Source organism: Ziziphus jujuba, chromosome 9, assembly GCF_031755915.1.
Source record: "Ziziphus jujuba cultivar Dongzao chromosome 9, ASM3175591v1".
NCBI classification, from domain to species: Eukaryota; Viridiplantae; Streptophyta; class Magnoliopsida; order Rosales; family Rhamnaceae; genus Ziziphus; species Ziziphus jujuba.
Window position 1 is genome coordinate 26,595,423 of NC_083387.1, and position 15,848 is coordinate 26,611,270.

At 32.6% G+C, this 15,848-nt stretch overlaps 2 protein-coding genes across 2 annotated transcripts; both read right to left on the bottom strand.

Moving 5' to 3' along the window:
* Window positions 1-125: 125 nt before the first annotated feature.
* Window positions 126-1,855, bottom strand: LOC107427682 (protein DMR6-LIKE OXYGENASE 2). Its single transcript, XM_016038058.4, has 3 exons — window positions 1,300-1,855; window positions 871-1,198; window positions 126-747 (listed from the first exon to the last, which is right to left on the bottom strand). Exons 1-3 carry the CDS (start codon window positions 1,770-1,772, stop codon window positions 487-489), a joined length of 1,062 nt encoding a protein of 353 aa, XP_015893544.3. The 5' UTR covers window positions 1,773-1,855; the 3' UTR covers window positions 126-486.
* Window positions 1,856-4,743: 2,888 nt separating this feature from the next.
* On the bottom strand, window positions 4,744-15,014 carry LOC107427689 (pleiotropic drug resistance protein 1-like). The gene is made up of 23 exons (XM_016038068.4): window positions 14,526-15,014; window positions 14,020-14,140; window positions 11,610-11,783; window positions 11,148-11,307; window positions 10,939-11,015; window positions 10,745-10,798; window positions 10,539-10,629; window positions 10,080-10,381; window positions 9,703-9,984; window positions 9,285-9,601; window positions 9,004-9,164; window positions 8,806-8,909; window positions 8,561-8,717; window positions 8,378-8,476; window positions 8,122-8,291; window positions 7,703-8,035; window positions 6,836-7,126; window positions 6,669-6,752; window positions 6,431-6,564; window positions 6,039-6,266; window positions 5,769-5,940; window positions 5,415-5,669; window positions 4,744-5,302 (listed from the first exon to the last, which is right to left on the bottom strand). Exons 1-23 carry the CDS (start codon window positions 14,843-14,845, stop codon window positions 5,045-5,047), a joined length of 4,344 nt encoding a protein of 1,447 aa, XP_015893554.3. The 5' UTR covers window positions 14,846-15,014; the 3' UTR covers window positions 4,744-5,044.
* Between the last annotated feature and the right edge of the window lie 834 nt (window positions 15,015-15,848).

A 15,848-nucleotide genomic window follows, 5' to 3' on the forward strand; every position in this document is an offset into this window, starting at 1 on the left:
TATATTATCTGAATTATGTATAATCCATCATCAAAGTGACCAACATGGGGTGGATTATGTCGCCCATCATATCAAATTTTATAATTAAAATATGCTTTTATTCATTTTAAAACAAAACTCACCTATATTCTGAAAGTCTCAATTCCTACCCTAAACAGGCAGGATGCTTTCTATTTGTTTTTGTCCATTAAGATGCAACATAGAACTACAACATCATACAAGAAGTTGGGCTAACCAACTAGTTATTTCTTTTAGTAAGTCTCTAACCAGGATATCTTAATAAAAATTTTATGTGAACTCAAACATATCCAATTAAAGATAAGCATATATTTTAAAATAGCTGCATATCTTTAATTGAATAAGTTTATATCCATACTAAAATTTAATTAAGACATCCATTATTTCTTATATACATATATATATATATATATATATATAGCTAGCTATAGATGTAGGGTAGCCCTCCAAGTTTCAATACCGGCCAGCTTAATCCTGTATTCTGAATTGGGAAATCTGGAGGTTTTCAACATTGAGTTTCTTGTAGTTAGTGAGCTTCCTATGAGCGAGGAACTTGCCCCAGCTGAAGGGCTTATACTTTGGAGGATTTTGCTCATCAATCAATTCCTCTAATGGCTTCACTACAGTGTAGTGTGCTGGGTGGAAGAAGAATGGAATGGAAAACCTTTCCTTCTCTGAGTTCACCATCGCTCTGTGTTCCACACTCTGATATCTTTCATTGCTCCAAACCTATTCAAAAAACACATTCATGATTTATCCATGGGATAAGAATGGAAATACAAAAAAATAAATAAATAAATAAATGAAAAATAAGACAGAGAAGAGATCAAGGATCATACGAAAATAGTATACCTGCATGGTATCACCAACATTGATGATATAAGCATTAGGGGTGGGTTTAATACGAACCCACTCTCCATCTGATTTGCGTTTGACTTCCAATCCACCAACTTGGTCTTCAGCGACCACAGTCAAAGCACCACCATCCTTATGGCGACCAACACCAAGAGCAAGCTCAGGGAAAGGGCATGGTGGATAGTGATTGAGTCTTAGAAAGCTGGTTTGGTCATTGAAATGCTCATTGAGCCTCTTTGCAGGCAACCCTAGGCTCAGTGCAATAAGCTCTGTCAATCTAAAACTCAACTTTTCCACTTCCCTACTATATTCTTCACATGCTTCCCTGTTCAATAAATAACACAAATGTTATTATTGCATCTCCACATGAATTATTCCACATAATAATAATCATAGTTAATCATTGATTGATAAGTGATTAATTACCTGAAGTGAGGAGGATTTTGAGGCCATTGGTTGTTCCATTGAATGACTTTCTTGTCATCAGGGTCAGGTGAAGCATAGACAATGGTGGGATCCTGCAGTTGAAAATCAAAAACCTCCTTCCAATCTCTTACGTTCTTTGTGAGCTCGGTGTCGTAGTAACCGCAGCTCAACGACTCATCCCTCTTCACCTTCCTCTTCTCCTCCAAAGACTGAGCGAAGAAATCCGCAGAAGCTGCGAAAGCCTTCTCTCGCTTTTCCAGCGGAATTCCATGGTTGATCACTTGGAAGAAACCCCACTCCTCGCATGCCTTGCCTATCTCTCTGACCACTGCGGCCGCAGCTTTGGTATCACCATCGCCGGAGGAGTTCACCACCGGTGAGAGGTCGATAACCGGAATGCTTTTGGCTTCGGTGATGGAGAGTTTAGGCCTGTGCTCGGGTTCTAGGACGAAAGCTGGATCAACCTCTCCCATGGCTTACTAATAGAAAATGATGTGAAGAGTTTTCTTTTTTTTTCCTTTGGTTTTGGAACAAGAGTGGAAAGAGATATATATAGTCTGCCAATCAGTCCCCAGAAGGTAAAACCTCGTTAGAGTCAGGACTTTTTGGTAATTTTATTTATCTTTTTGGAAACTACAAGGATGCTTCACGACCAAATTGGATACCTCCTAGTTTTATAAGTAAATTACACACGTGATCGGTAGAGTGAGTGGGAAGACAACCGGATGATTAATCACTTTGGGTTCGAGGTTGCTTCTTGTTCCATCTCTTACAAACTTTATTAGTGTCTTGTGCGCAAGCCGTTATGCTCAAATCACAGCTGATGGAAGGATCCACGCAGCTCCTGGGCCAATTATACTTATAAAGAGGCCCTTTTTTTTTAACCCCAAAAAAAAAAAAAAAGACACAGTTAATCAATTAATTTTATAATGAAAACTTAACTTTTTAAGTTTTTATATTGTAACCTAGCTATAGTTAAAATAATAAATTAAGTTGTATTTGAATAAATAATTTTAAAATTTATGAATTTAAAATAAGATCTATGTACATTTAAAATTATAAAATAAATTTAAAATTTTATGAATTTGAAACAGAATTTTATGCATATTTTTACATCATGCTTATTCAAATTTGAAAATATTAATATTTGACCCGATTCAACTCATTTACACCCACAGCAGCCAAAAGCCAGATGATAAAAACCACCTTCATATCCAATTTGGATATCTCTTATTATTCATCAAAAAAGAAAAAAGTTGGATATCTCCTATTTTTTTCAAAAGAGAGAGAGAGAGAGGAAGAAGTGAAGTCCAAGTTTCATTTCTCCTTCTTATGAAATTTTTGGCCACCCAAATTTGTAGACATATTTTCGCATGTGATTATGATTGATTGGAGAGTGTTTTCTCGCAGCTTGGTATTTCTCTGAAGTAAAGAGAAAAGCTTACGTAAGGGTGGCCTACAAGTAAGAATGTTAGTAATAGCCATCTTTTTGAAAGCCGTGGTCTTGGATTTTGAAAGCCGCAATCGAGGAAGGTCTTTTCGCATATACAGGACAAAATATTCTTCTCAATCATACAGTTTCATAAGGCTGCATCTGTAGCAGATTTTGTTGAATATATGCCCATGATCCTTGAATTCTTCCTGCTAGTATTAAATCATTTCTGACTTATACCTAGACTTACATATCGCAATCAATTCTGATATTATTATTTTTTTAGTGTCTACAAAACAAATCTAAATTCCTCCTCGATTGTTCTTTTTTTTTCATTGATTATGATATATTGTGAAAGATTCAACTTTGGCTCAACAATAGGGAATATTTTTATGTTGTTTTTAATTCTATTTCATTTTTGTTTTAACTTTAGTGGATAATAAAAAAAATTATATATATAATATATATTTTACATTACAAGAAAAGAACTTTGATTTTGTAATTGCTATTTATATTACAAATTATTTTCAAAAGAAATGAATCCTTTGTGAATAGTTCTAGTCAAACATGATATAAATTAAGTACCATTTTTAAATACAAAAGAATACTGCATTTTTTCGTTGTAAAGATAAATGTTTAGAAACAACTAAATATTTATGTTAACAAATATTAATAGTCATATTGAACAAAATGAATACAAGTGCCTTATATAAAAGAATTATATATTTCTTCCATTTATAAGGATTTTCTTCTTATTCAGCAATGTCATTTAACACTACTAGGAAAAAAGGAGTGAAATTTATCTACAACAATTTTTTTTTTTCTGTTATCCGAAATTTAATTATATATATATATATTAAAATCAAATATGCTTTAGTTTCAAGAAAATAAATTTGTTATATTGATCTATTATTTATAAGATGTAATGTAACAACATAGTAAATTCAATTTATTTTAATGCTGAGAACAGAAAGTTGACAATAATTTTATCTAATAAAATTCTCTCTGTTTTCTACAATCTATCCATTTAAATTTTCTCACACTTGTGTTTTGCACAGTCTGTGAACTTGTTTAGGTTTCAAAATTTTTGTCTCGTTCTTAGCAAATATTTAATACTTTAATTATATATTTTCATAAATCCATGTGGGTCAAATGCCCAAATTTGTAGGCAAGGACTGAATCAAAGCATTTCTTCCCTGTAGTCGGAAATTAACATCAAGTACATTGCCAATTGGTACAAGCAAATAATAAATTATTAGGCACAAATAGAAGCAAAACTGAACCACTTTTTATTATTATTGTCTGCGTGCATTCATGTTAAATGAGTCGATCAGCTGCTTCTTCTACACCATTGTTTTACTCCAAATCCAATGACCCTGCCTTATGCCAAGAGCCAACGGCTAAATATGGGCATTGTCTCTTTTGTGGCCTCATCTTCAACGATGACATTTTGTTGTAAACATTTTGTCTAGCGAGCAACTTTGTGGTGGATTTTAGAGCCCTTATATTATACATTATCTTTTTGACCGAAAATCGTCATACTTTTCTTCGAGTCTCCCTCAGAAAAAGGTCACATGGATATTATCTTTTATGGCAACAAATAGAGACATATGCCAAGTGTCACCCTCTAATTGTCTTGGCGTCATCTTCAACGATTACATTTTGTTGAATACATTTTTTCTAGCGAGCACTTTTGGTATATTTTAGTGTACATAAATTATATTAGTGTTTGGTCATCATGGTTGAAAAAATATTATCTTTGACAGAAAATCATTTGGAAAAGTCATCATACTTATCTTCGACAAGAGGAAACTTGAACATTATTTTTTATATTGTTTATGCAGGTTCCTCATTCTGTATGTTATATATTAACATTTTTATATTTGATGGTGAGAATTTCTATTTGACTTGATGATTTGGGAGTCCAAGTTTCCTCAAAATCTAATTTATCAGCATTTTATTTTTTATTATTTTTTTATATGAATTTAAAGTTTGTGGGTAGACATCAGATGTAAAAAAAAGTATATATCAAAGTCATATATCATATAAATAAGATATGGATAATACATATTTACAAATACATATTCAACTATGTTTTTGATCAAATAATTGCAATTGTGTATAAAACACATCACAATTATACACTCTACATTTATTAATCTCAATCTTCTTTATATTGATATAATTACATAGCTACAAAAAGAAAGATATGCCTTGTAACACAGAGAACATATATAAGTTTTAATTTGCACAGAAAGAAGAAGGTAAAAAAAAAAAGACTTCCAACTGTGCTTCAAGAAGAAAGTAAATTTCCTATCGCTTCTGGAAATTCAAAATCTTAATGCACAAGGCAAATACAAATGCGAAAAGGATTGTGAACCCAACAGTTACAGCAGCAACAACTCCCAAGAATTCATGATCATAACCGTAGTAGTCCCTTAAAAACTCTTTCACTGTTTGTCCTGTCTCCATAAACTCCTCCACATCACCATACTGTGATGCAACCAAACCATACAAGCTCCAAGCCATGGGATTTCCCCAGTAATACCATCTCCACCATATAGGAATTCTCTGTTTGGCAAATGCAAAAATCACAGGAAATTAAATAAATAAGAAAAAAAAAACAAACGATGAATAAAGCAGATGCTTCCATTAAACATTATTTACAAATTACAAAACTTACATTTCTTGGGATTACGTATCCCGAAAAGAGGTTCCACACCGCATAAAATGCAGAGGAATATATAGCAGCAATGTGCAGGTTTGGTGACAAGGCCACAGACATCATCCCATAGTAAGTGTAGTATAGAAATGTGAAGAACATGAAAAATATATACCAAAGGAACTTGGCTAAAGTCCATTGGAACCCAAGCATAGCATAAACAATTGCCCCATATGCCAAAGCTTGAACAAAGACGCAAGGAACCTCAATCATGACCTACATAAACAAGTGAAATTCCCACTTCATCAGAGAAATGTTTGGAATAATTTTTGATAATGGAAGTTTCGAATAAGAGTATGGAATTTAGTCACTCACCTGTGCAAAGGCATATGGGAAGGCTGAATACATTCCGGCCGCTCGTTCTCTATAAAAGACTGCTCGTTCCACAGAAACCACCGACTGAACTACCGATGAATTTTTAATACCAAGAAAGAGACCCGCACAATACATGGAACCTATGGCGTTGAAAAGATCTTGTTTCACTGTCCTGGGGATTCAACATTGACAACAAATTATTATATATAGAATCAAAAATACTAGCAAAAGTTTCAACTTCTGTGTTCATGTGGTACTATTTGAACTAACCATTTGGAACCAAGATTCATGAACATTGTCCCAAACACTAGAGCCATAAAAGTTGTGAAAAGGAATCTTATGGCTGTGTAGTGTGGATTGCGCCAATAAGACAAATACTGTTTCCATAAGCAAGCCAAGCATTGTGTGAAAAGTGATTGTGAGAATTCATAAGGGAAATGGAGGTCCTTTGAACCAGGAGCAGGCCTGCTTAACTCCTCAATAAGTGCTTTGTTTCTCCTAAACCAATATGAGATAACACATTAGTAATTAACAGATGTTGCATAAACAGGACAAGCTTTTAGCAACAATTTTATCTTTGTGTTGGAATATTCAATCCAGAGTAGTTTTTTTTTCTTTTTTTATTCAGTGCAACTATATAAGTAATATATGAGAAGACTTACATGTAAAGTTCTGAATTTCTGTATACATCAGCGAAATCAATTCCCAAATCTTTTTCTGTCCCTGGAGTTGTAACTTCTAACATCCAAGTTGCTGGATTATAACCATCTTTAATTTTACTAACTCCTTGAACTCCCTTGATAAGAAAAACAAATGTTTTTAGTATCAGTAAACTTAATTCTTAAAAATATGACAATTCAATTTAACCGCAATTAGTTGCTGGTTTTGGCAGCATCATACCTCAAAGTACTTGATTAAATGGCAAGAGTGCTGACCCAATGGACCCACATATACCGCTTTACCTCCTTGCTTCATTAGGAATACCTGCAATGTCATGTCAAATATATAATATATGGAGGAAAACAACAAATAAAGTTCAAATATTTCGCACTGTTAGCGTTTCTTACCTCATCAAAAGCTTCAAATATGTCGATACTTGGCTGATGGATTGTGCATACAACTGTTCTTCCAGTGTCCACTGTGTTTCTAACTGTTCTCATAACAATGGCAGCAGCTCTTGCATCAAGCCCTGAGGTTGGTTCATCCATGAATATTATGGAAGGGTTAGCTACTAGCTCAACTGCAATTGTTAGCCTCTTGCGCTGCTCAGTTGAAAGACCAGTTTCACCAGGTAACCCCACCATTGCATCTTTTAATGTGTTCAGCTCTACAAGTTCCATCACTTCCTCAATGAACATCTAAAACCAGAAACCAGTGTCAAAAAAATTAGCATTACTTAAGGCTTGTAAAGATTCAAGTCTTCTTGTGCAATACAAAAATAATTTCATTGTAAATTATTTTTAATGTACATTGTGCAATACAAAACCAGAATCCAGTGTCAAAAAAATTAGCATTACTTAAAGCTTGTAAAGATTCAAGTCTCCTCGTGCAATACGAAAATAATTTCAATGTAAATTGTTGACTTGCTGCTCAAGGTATCAAGTATTGAAAATATTTTGAGCTATTGCTTTCCTTTTGCACATATAATAAGTTTATTATATAAACTATCTGATTTATTAAAAAACATAGCTATATCAAAGTCAACAATACATGTTAACTTTCTGCGACTTGTCTTTGTCATCCATGACAAGGGAAAGCTCTATTTGTGACTAAATTCTCAAAAGTGATGTTTCAACGAACAAAATTTGACTCTGGCTTCAGTTGAAGTTAAAGCCAAAGCTTAATGTTGCTCAACAAAATATCTAGTTTTGAATTAATTGGTTATGATTATGAAAAGCAAAAGCCTGCAAAGAATTTAGATTTAAAATACCAACCTTCCTAGTTTTAGAATTGACTTCTGGTGACAAACGCAGCCACGTTGAGTAGAGCAAGGACTCATAGACAGTAACATGAGGAGAGTGGATGTCGTTTTGCTCGCAGTACCCAGATATACGAGCAAATGTGTGTTGGACCTTTGGGAAACCAGAGACTTTGATACTGCCCTCAATATATCCGCCGGTTTTCCTACCAGCCAGTACATCCAAAAGCGTTGTTTTTCCAGCACCACTTACACCCATCAAAGCTGTGAGAACACCTGGCCTGAAAGCTCCACTCAAACCGTTGAGAATCACTAGTTTATCATCAAGGATACCCCGGTTTTTCATTTCCTGAAAGTGGAACTTAGATAAATAATCTTATATTTTGGCACTAGACAAATCTGAAAGTCGAACAAGCTTTATTTCTTTTATGCTACCTGTGGCATGTCAACAGAGTAGGTGATATCCTCGAAAGTGATAAAATGCGGCTCAAATGGAAGAATCATTCCAGTTTTCCTTGTATAATTGATATCAGCAACAGCTTCAATCCTAGCAGATGAGGACCTGGAGGGATTACTTCCAGTCTTAATTTCTCGATCTCCACTCTCTGCATGTCAAATAGAATTCAATTACCATCTTAACAAAATTGCACAAATGATGAATAATGTGGCAGGGCCAATACAAATATATCACCTCCGTCAGCTTGTCGACTAAAACTACTATCTCTTGTCTTGCTGACATTCTGATTACTTTCAGATACTTCTGATTTAGCAGCATACTGCTTCACATAAGCTGCACAACAATTTATAGATTTCAATATTCAATATGTAGGCTCCAATTTTTAAATCTTAACGTTGATTATGTAAAGATACCCACGGCTGATATATGTAAGGGCCAGACTAATACAGAGGTTGATCAGTAGCACATATATCAACAATCCCCCTATGCCTATCCAATACCAATATGCTTGAGTGTAAAATCCATGGGACCTCAAAACCTCAACTCCAAGAGGTTCCACTGAGTTAGGAAGAACCTTTAATAGAAAAAGAAAATTCAAGTCATATTGGCATTAAGAGAAAAACAGACATGGATGACTAATAAACAGTTGGGTTAGAAATTACCTTATTCCAACTTTTACCAAGAAACTCATTAACTACTATTGCATTTTGTCCGTACATCAAAGGTGATAACCAGTAACCCCAAATCCACCATTTCTTTATATTCTCTGGCATCAAGTTAAAAGAGGAAAGAAGAATTACACAACAAGTTGGAAGACTTCTTTTTTCATTTAGTAAGCTTGTAGCTTCAGATATACATACCTCTTGACAAAATGTAACCACCCAAAGAAGAAAGTGTAATTAGAGCAAATGAGTAAATGGTAGACGCAACAATCATGCTCCTACCAATTGCACCTATTAATCGGCTCATTGAAGAAGCCATCTGACTAACAAGGACGATCAGAAAGAATTGCCTAAACAACCTGCATGCCGTACATAAACAAGGAAATGTTATTAGAATGGAAAAAACTGACCCCAAAAAAAAAAAAGTAAAAAAAATAAATTACGAAGTCTGATATACAATTGAAACTTTCATCTTTTACCTTCCTACATTTGGATCAAATCCAATGACATAGTACGTAATAAACACCCAAGCACCCACTTCTGCAAATGTGATAGGGATCTTCAGGATCCATAAGGGAAGTGTATATGCCCATGGAGGAAAGAAGTTGAGGTCTCTTTGTTTGTAGAAAACGGGAAGCTTTGAAACCATCAAGGAAAGGTCAGATACCCCATTGAATGTAACAATGATCAGACTGTAGAACAAAGCTCCCATATAAATTCCTCCATCAGTTGCTGAATTGCGGTGCATCTCAGTTCGTGGGAACACTGACATTGTCAGCAGCCCTATTGCTGCAAGCTAAACGGAGAAAAGAAAAATAAATCTTGCAAACAAGAAATTTAAAGAACATAAAAAAATAAAAATAAAAAATTTACTTAGAAGCAAAATTTAGAACCTACCCGAAAGAACATGAAAAGGTAGACAGTTGAATTTCTTTTCATAAGCAAAAATTCTCTTGAGAAGCAAGCTTTAAGAAGTTCTTTCTTTGTAACACCATATTTTTGAGTTGTCAAAGCATCTGGATGGCCCTTGGATTTGTCAAATGGAGTTGCAAGTTCATCATTGAGCATCTGTCCCGCATGGAATGATTTGAATGCATCAGCAAATTTCTCGACCGAGATAAAACTATAAGGCTCATCTTTCCTTGCCCAATACTGCTCCTGGTCTTTCCTTGATGTCACCTATTAAAATTGGTTGTAAATTTTAAGTGACTATATAATAACTAGCATAAATTCAAGAAAGAAAACGCCAAACAAATATCTGTATGCTAGCTTACTTCTTGGAGGAAATCTGCCACGCCTTTCCTTGTGGGACAAGTAAAGCCCATGGATTCAAAGAACTCAAGAACTTGTTCCCGAGGACCTTGATACACAATTTGGCCATCCGTGAGAAGAATAATGTCGTCGAAAAGATCATAAGTCTCAGGAGCTGGTTGCAAGAGCGAGATGAATGCAGTCTCTTTGAGAATGTGAACATTTTGCTTGATCGAGTTCACTATTTGAAAAGTTGTTGAGCTGTCCAAGCCAGTAGATATTTCATCCATAAACAATGCCTTAGCAGGTCCAACCAGCATCTCCCCTATGATAAATTAATTGAAAAGAATTCATCGTTAATTTACAGAAATTTCATGGTTTAAATTTCAAATGAGACAACATTTAGTCAGCTTCATCTTTACGAACATAGTAATTCCCCTGTTTCTCCTGCTCTGTTTTACTATGCTGTAAGCCAACATTACCTGTTGTAACACGCTTCTTTTGACCTCCAGAGATACCCCTTAACAATTGATCTCCTACCAATATATCTGCACAGGCATCCAATCCCAAAACCTGAAAAATAAATATCAATGATCGAACGTCTTAATATTGAATCAGAGGAAATGATCAACTGGGTCATGTCTAATTAAGTTTAATATATTTTCATTTTTGAAGCAGTTTATGTTACCTTCAAAACATAATCTGTTACAATGCTTTCTTCCTGGCCTTTTGCTGCTATTGCCTGTTGTAAAAATTTAACTTATTGATCATTTAAAAATAAAATAAATAAATAAATAAACAATTTTGGTTTTAACCATCTATAAATTTCTTAAAGAAACAATGTACAGGTCGAAGTGTTTGTTAGTATCTAGCTTTTGTCACCTTCATATAGATGTCTATATCTGGTTCGGGCTTGATATTTGCTTCTTTCTCTCTTCTGAGCAACTCTGCTAGCATCTCTGTAAAAACAAATTTACCCAGTAGTCATACTTTCATTTGTATAGTTAAATCCTGAATATAGATAAAGGAAGCTTGAGGAAAATAAAATAAAAAGAAAAGAAATTAAAGTCATATGTAAATAAACCAATTACCATAACGTGGTCCAACCCCTTGGCATCTTGCAGAGAAGGCCAAGGTTTCTCTGACTGTCATTTCTCCAATATGGAGATCATGCTGAGCCACGTAAGCAGCAGCTCTCTGAGGTACAAACTCATGCATGTCATGCCCATTGTAAGTCACTCTTCCAGATAACTAAAACCACAAATACAAACAATTTTATTTATTTTCTAACAAACCAGTCACAAATTGTTATATATATATATATATATATATATATACAGTCCGTCTATAGTGTGGATGGTCCTTATGCGGACCATAGTATTGGTGACGGTTTTTCATAATATTGATGACGATTTTTTAAAAAACCGTCGTTAATACTATGAAAAACCATCATTAATACTGCGGTCCTCATGCGGACCGTTCTCACCATAGAATTTCCATATATATATACACATATAAATATGTAAAGATATAAATATGTAAAGACAAATAACCTTAAGATTAGGGTCAAGCTTTCCAGCCAAAGCCAACATGAGTGTCGTTTTCCCAGAACTCGGAGGACCCAAAAGCAATGTCATTCTTCCAGGCTTGATGATCCCACTAACATCTTTGAGAATTGAAAACTGCTTCTTTCTTGTGGGAATTATATGGAGGAAGTTGAGGAAGCCCTTTTGAAACACCAATACAAACAATACTTTTGTAAAAAAAGTGATTCAGTTGGTTGATTAACTATTTATATATAAATTTAATATGTATCATATGTAAGGGTAAATTGCACAAAACTCTCCTTCTAGTTTCAAACTTTTTCATAAACACCCTTTCATCTTTTAATATTGCATGTACCCTCATAAACTGATGGATCAGCACCCCTCTTAATTTTTAAATTGCACTTTGGTACCTTTTAGTTTCAAGATGTTGCGATTTAGGCCTTTTGTTTTCAAACCTCCCACATTAGGCTTTTTATTTTTGATTTGATGCAAATTAATCCAATTGACATGATATCAAAAATATATTTGACATAATTTAATGATCTAATGTGAAATATTAAATTTTGTATTTTATAACCTATGAGTTATGTTTGTTGTTATTAATATGAAAAAAAAAAAAAAAGAAGGTGAAGTTAATTACTAAAATAGTGAGTTTTTATTTATTTATTTTATAAAACTAAAATGGTGAGTTAGATGAGATCTAACTGGATCAATATAAAATGAAAAATAGAGGGTAATATGAAAAAAGAAGTTGAAGTTAATTACTAAAATGTCGAGTTTTTATTTATTTATTTATTTTATAAAACTAAAATGGTGAGTTAGATGAGATCTAATTAGATCAATATAAAATAAAAAATAGAGGGTCAAATATGGTGAGTTCTAAAATAGAGAGTCTATTTTAAAACTCGCGGGAAGAAAAGTTCAATTAACTTTTTTTTAATATATGTTATATTTTTTTAAATATTTATTTAGAATAATAAATAGTACCCCTCTCAAAATAGCCCCATTATAGAATAGTGCCCTTTTCAATTTTTAATTTTAAATTACATGAAATTTTGTATCCTTTATATAAAAAAGTTCTTTAAGAAAATGTTATTATTTCCCCTTTAATATAGCTGTTTATTCTATGGAAATTATGTAAAATTGTTTTCTAACATCATTCAACTTAAATTTTTCATTATTATGTAATTATTGGTGTCTATATGGTCAAAATTCCTATTTTAATTTTGAATGGAATTTACCATAATTCCTCTATATAGTTAGTTACCTTACTAATTTTGCATAGAAATTTCAAGCAAATAAAGCTCATTTAAATTTGGTTCCCCAATAAATAAAATTCCTAGATCTCCTTCTACATTCAATTTTCTTTGATAAACTCCCTTTCCTTTAGTCAAATTTTGAAATTCGGTGGTCATCAAGCTTTAATTTTTTTTTTCCTTAATAATGACCAAACTCAATATAAAATATTAAAGTATCTTTAATTTTTTTTTTTAATAATGACCAAACTCAGTATAAAATATTAAAGTAAAAAAACTCAATAGGATTTATATTCTTTGCTTCTAAATTAACAATACCAAAATAAACAAATTTTAAAAATAAATAAATTTAAATTTTATTTTGTCAAAAAGTGCCACTTTATAGTTTATTTTAATTTTTTAACGAACAAATTTATTTATAAAATAACTTTGAGAACAGTTATTTTTTTTATTTTCATATTTTACATTTGGGGTGTTTTTGTCATTATAAATATTAAATCATATTAACCAATATTTTAAAGTTGAACCAAGGAAAAGGGAGCATGTGAATAAAGGTGGCAATTTATCATGTGGTTCCAACCCTTAATGGGGAGGATTTTCCCCGATTAATATAGGCCGCAGGGTGAATATGAGCTACATTTTTTTGCACTATATCAAGGTCGGAGTGAGGATGGGAATATAATTCTCGCCCTATATATATATATATATATATATAATAAAAATGATTGTTTTTTATTTTTTACCTTTAATAATAAGTTTTATATTTCTTTGTTTACTTTTATCTTTTTTCTAAATTGTAAAATAATAACATTTTTAAATATTATTTAAAAGAAATTAATTTTTCAATATTTTTTAATAAATTAACAATTTTAAAAATAAAAAAATAAAACAAAATAAAAAAAAGAAGAAGAAAATAAGGTGGGGAGTTGGGAAACCCGCCCTGACCAAGGAAATCCCTATCCTACCCCGCCTCCCTTATAATCGGGAAATAGGGTGGGGATGGAGATGGAAAATCCCTGTGGAGCAAGGACAACTCGTTGCTATCCGTACATGTAAAAGAAAAATGAAACTAAAAAGCCAGTAAATGCAATTTTTTTAGAAATAGAAGGTGCATATGAAAAAACATGATATATGTACTGTTTGTTAGTATAATTAATTACCTCGAGTAAATTGGCGCAGAAGTTTAAGAATGTAGGCAAAGCTCTGCTTCCAACATAAGCTTCAGCTTCAACGTTTAACTGCTCGAATCTGACTTCTATTGTAGGTATACAAATTCCCACCCTGCAGAGATAAATAATCAAGAAAAACTTATCGCTACATATTTTGTACCAACAAATTAAACAACTTTAAAGAATATATATATATATATATATAAGAAAATCTTCTCTCTTCATTATATAGGCATAGATAATATTGTATTTTCATATAGATTAGAGATAATGAAAAAACATAATATATATATATATAACAATTTAATCATTATAGTATTCTTATAAAAGTTTTGTAAGACCCGAACATATCTAATTAAGGATATGTATGTATTTTAAAATAATTGTGAATTTTTATTTTGAAATATTTTAAATTTACATAAAAATTTTATCCTAAAATTTAGATAGCAAAATGACTATATATATATATATGTATATGTTTTTTTTTAAGCGCAAACCTATCAAGGCGGTTCTTGATCTTGAACAAGAAGTCAGAGTGATCCTCTTCATTATCTCCCACTAATCTTTGGATCAACTCCTTCCGCTCTTGAAGTCCGAGGTTTCTTACATCAATTTCATGTGCCTCATCGCCTCCGGGCGTTATCAAAAAACCTTTCTTCAACCTGTTATAAGTAGGGAGTCTATGGAGGGCTTCCCATTTAACATCACTTTTTTCTTCATTAATGTCATATGTAGAACCCGCAGGGAAAGCTCCCATTTCCATTGAATAACTTGTTCTGGATTTCTCATGAAAATCACTGCTGGCATTACTCGCCATTTTGCAACCAAAAAAAAAAAAAAATTGCCAATGATCCTGAGCCAACTTACATTTAACCCCCCCAAAAAAGCTAAACTTGTTTTTTTGTATACAATTAGCTGTTCTTTATTGCAATAAAAAGCTTCTTAGAGCACTAATACACACACACACACACACACACACACACACACATGGTATATATCACCATGCAAAAGAAGCGTAATGTTGAATGATTTTATGTATCCGTGTAGCTCCCTGTGTGAAAGGAAGGTGGTATAAGTCCATGGGTCCAAGATTGCAAGCGGAAGAATCGAATAGAGTTCGACGACCCGTCGGTCAACTTTAAGAGTTTGCTTCCATGTGGTAACAAAGACTTTTGACAATAAATAAAACGTAGACCGAAAGAAAAATGTATGGCACTCAAATAAGTCAATAACCAAGAAATAACGTCTCATTTTCTATGGGTTGATGTAATTACAAACAAGTACGAGTCAGTCATCTCGCCCATGCTATAAATTATGTGAATTATTAAAAATAATTATATGTGATATTGAAAGTAACATAGATTTAGAAATTAATTAAGATATATTATAAAATAATGTTTTTTGATTTTTTATTCTTAGACATAAATGTGAATAGATGAGTAATTGAATCAATTTTATCTTATAATTTTAAAATATCATCGATAGAGTGTAAAAAAAAAAAAAAAAAAAATACTAAACTGATTGACGTTGTCAACTTCTATAATTGCATAATGATAAAATGCGATGCTATATTAAATTATTAATTTGGCATTTTCATTTTAATTTAGTATTTGAGATCAAGAGGTGCCCATATCAAAATTTGAGAATTGTTCAATGCCATTATACATAGCTATTATAGCATTTACTTTGACATGCTCTATTATGATTGCTCACGAGCTGTCAAAATGCGAAGAAGCACAAAAAGAAAAGGAGAAATTGATCAAAACATCGAACCCTGAATTATTTTCACATGGCTTTTCCTTCTTTTTTTATTTTTTAAA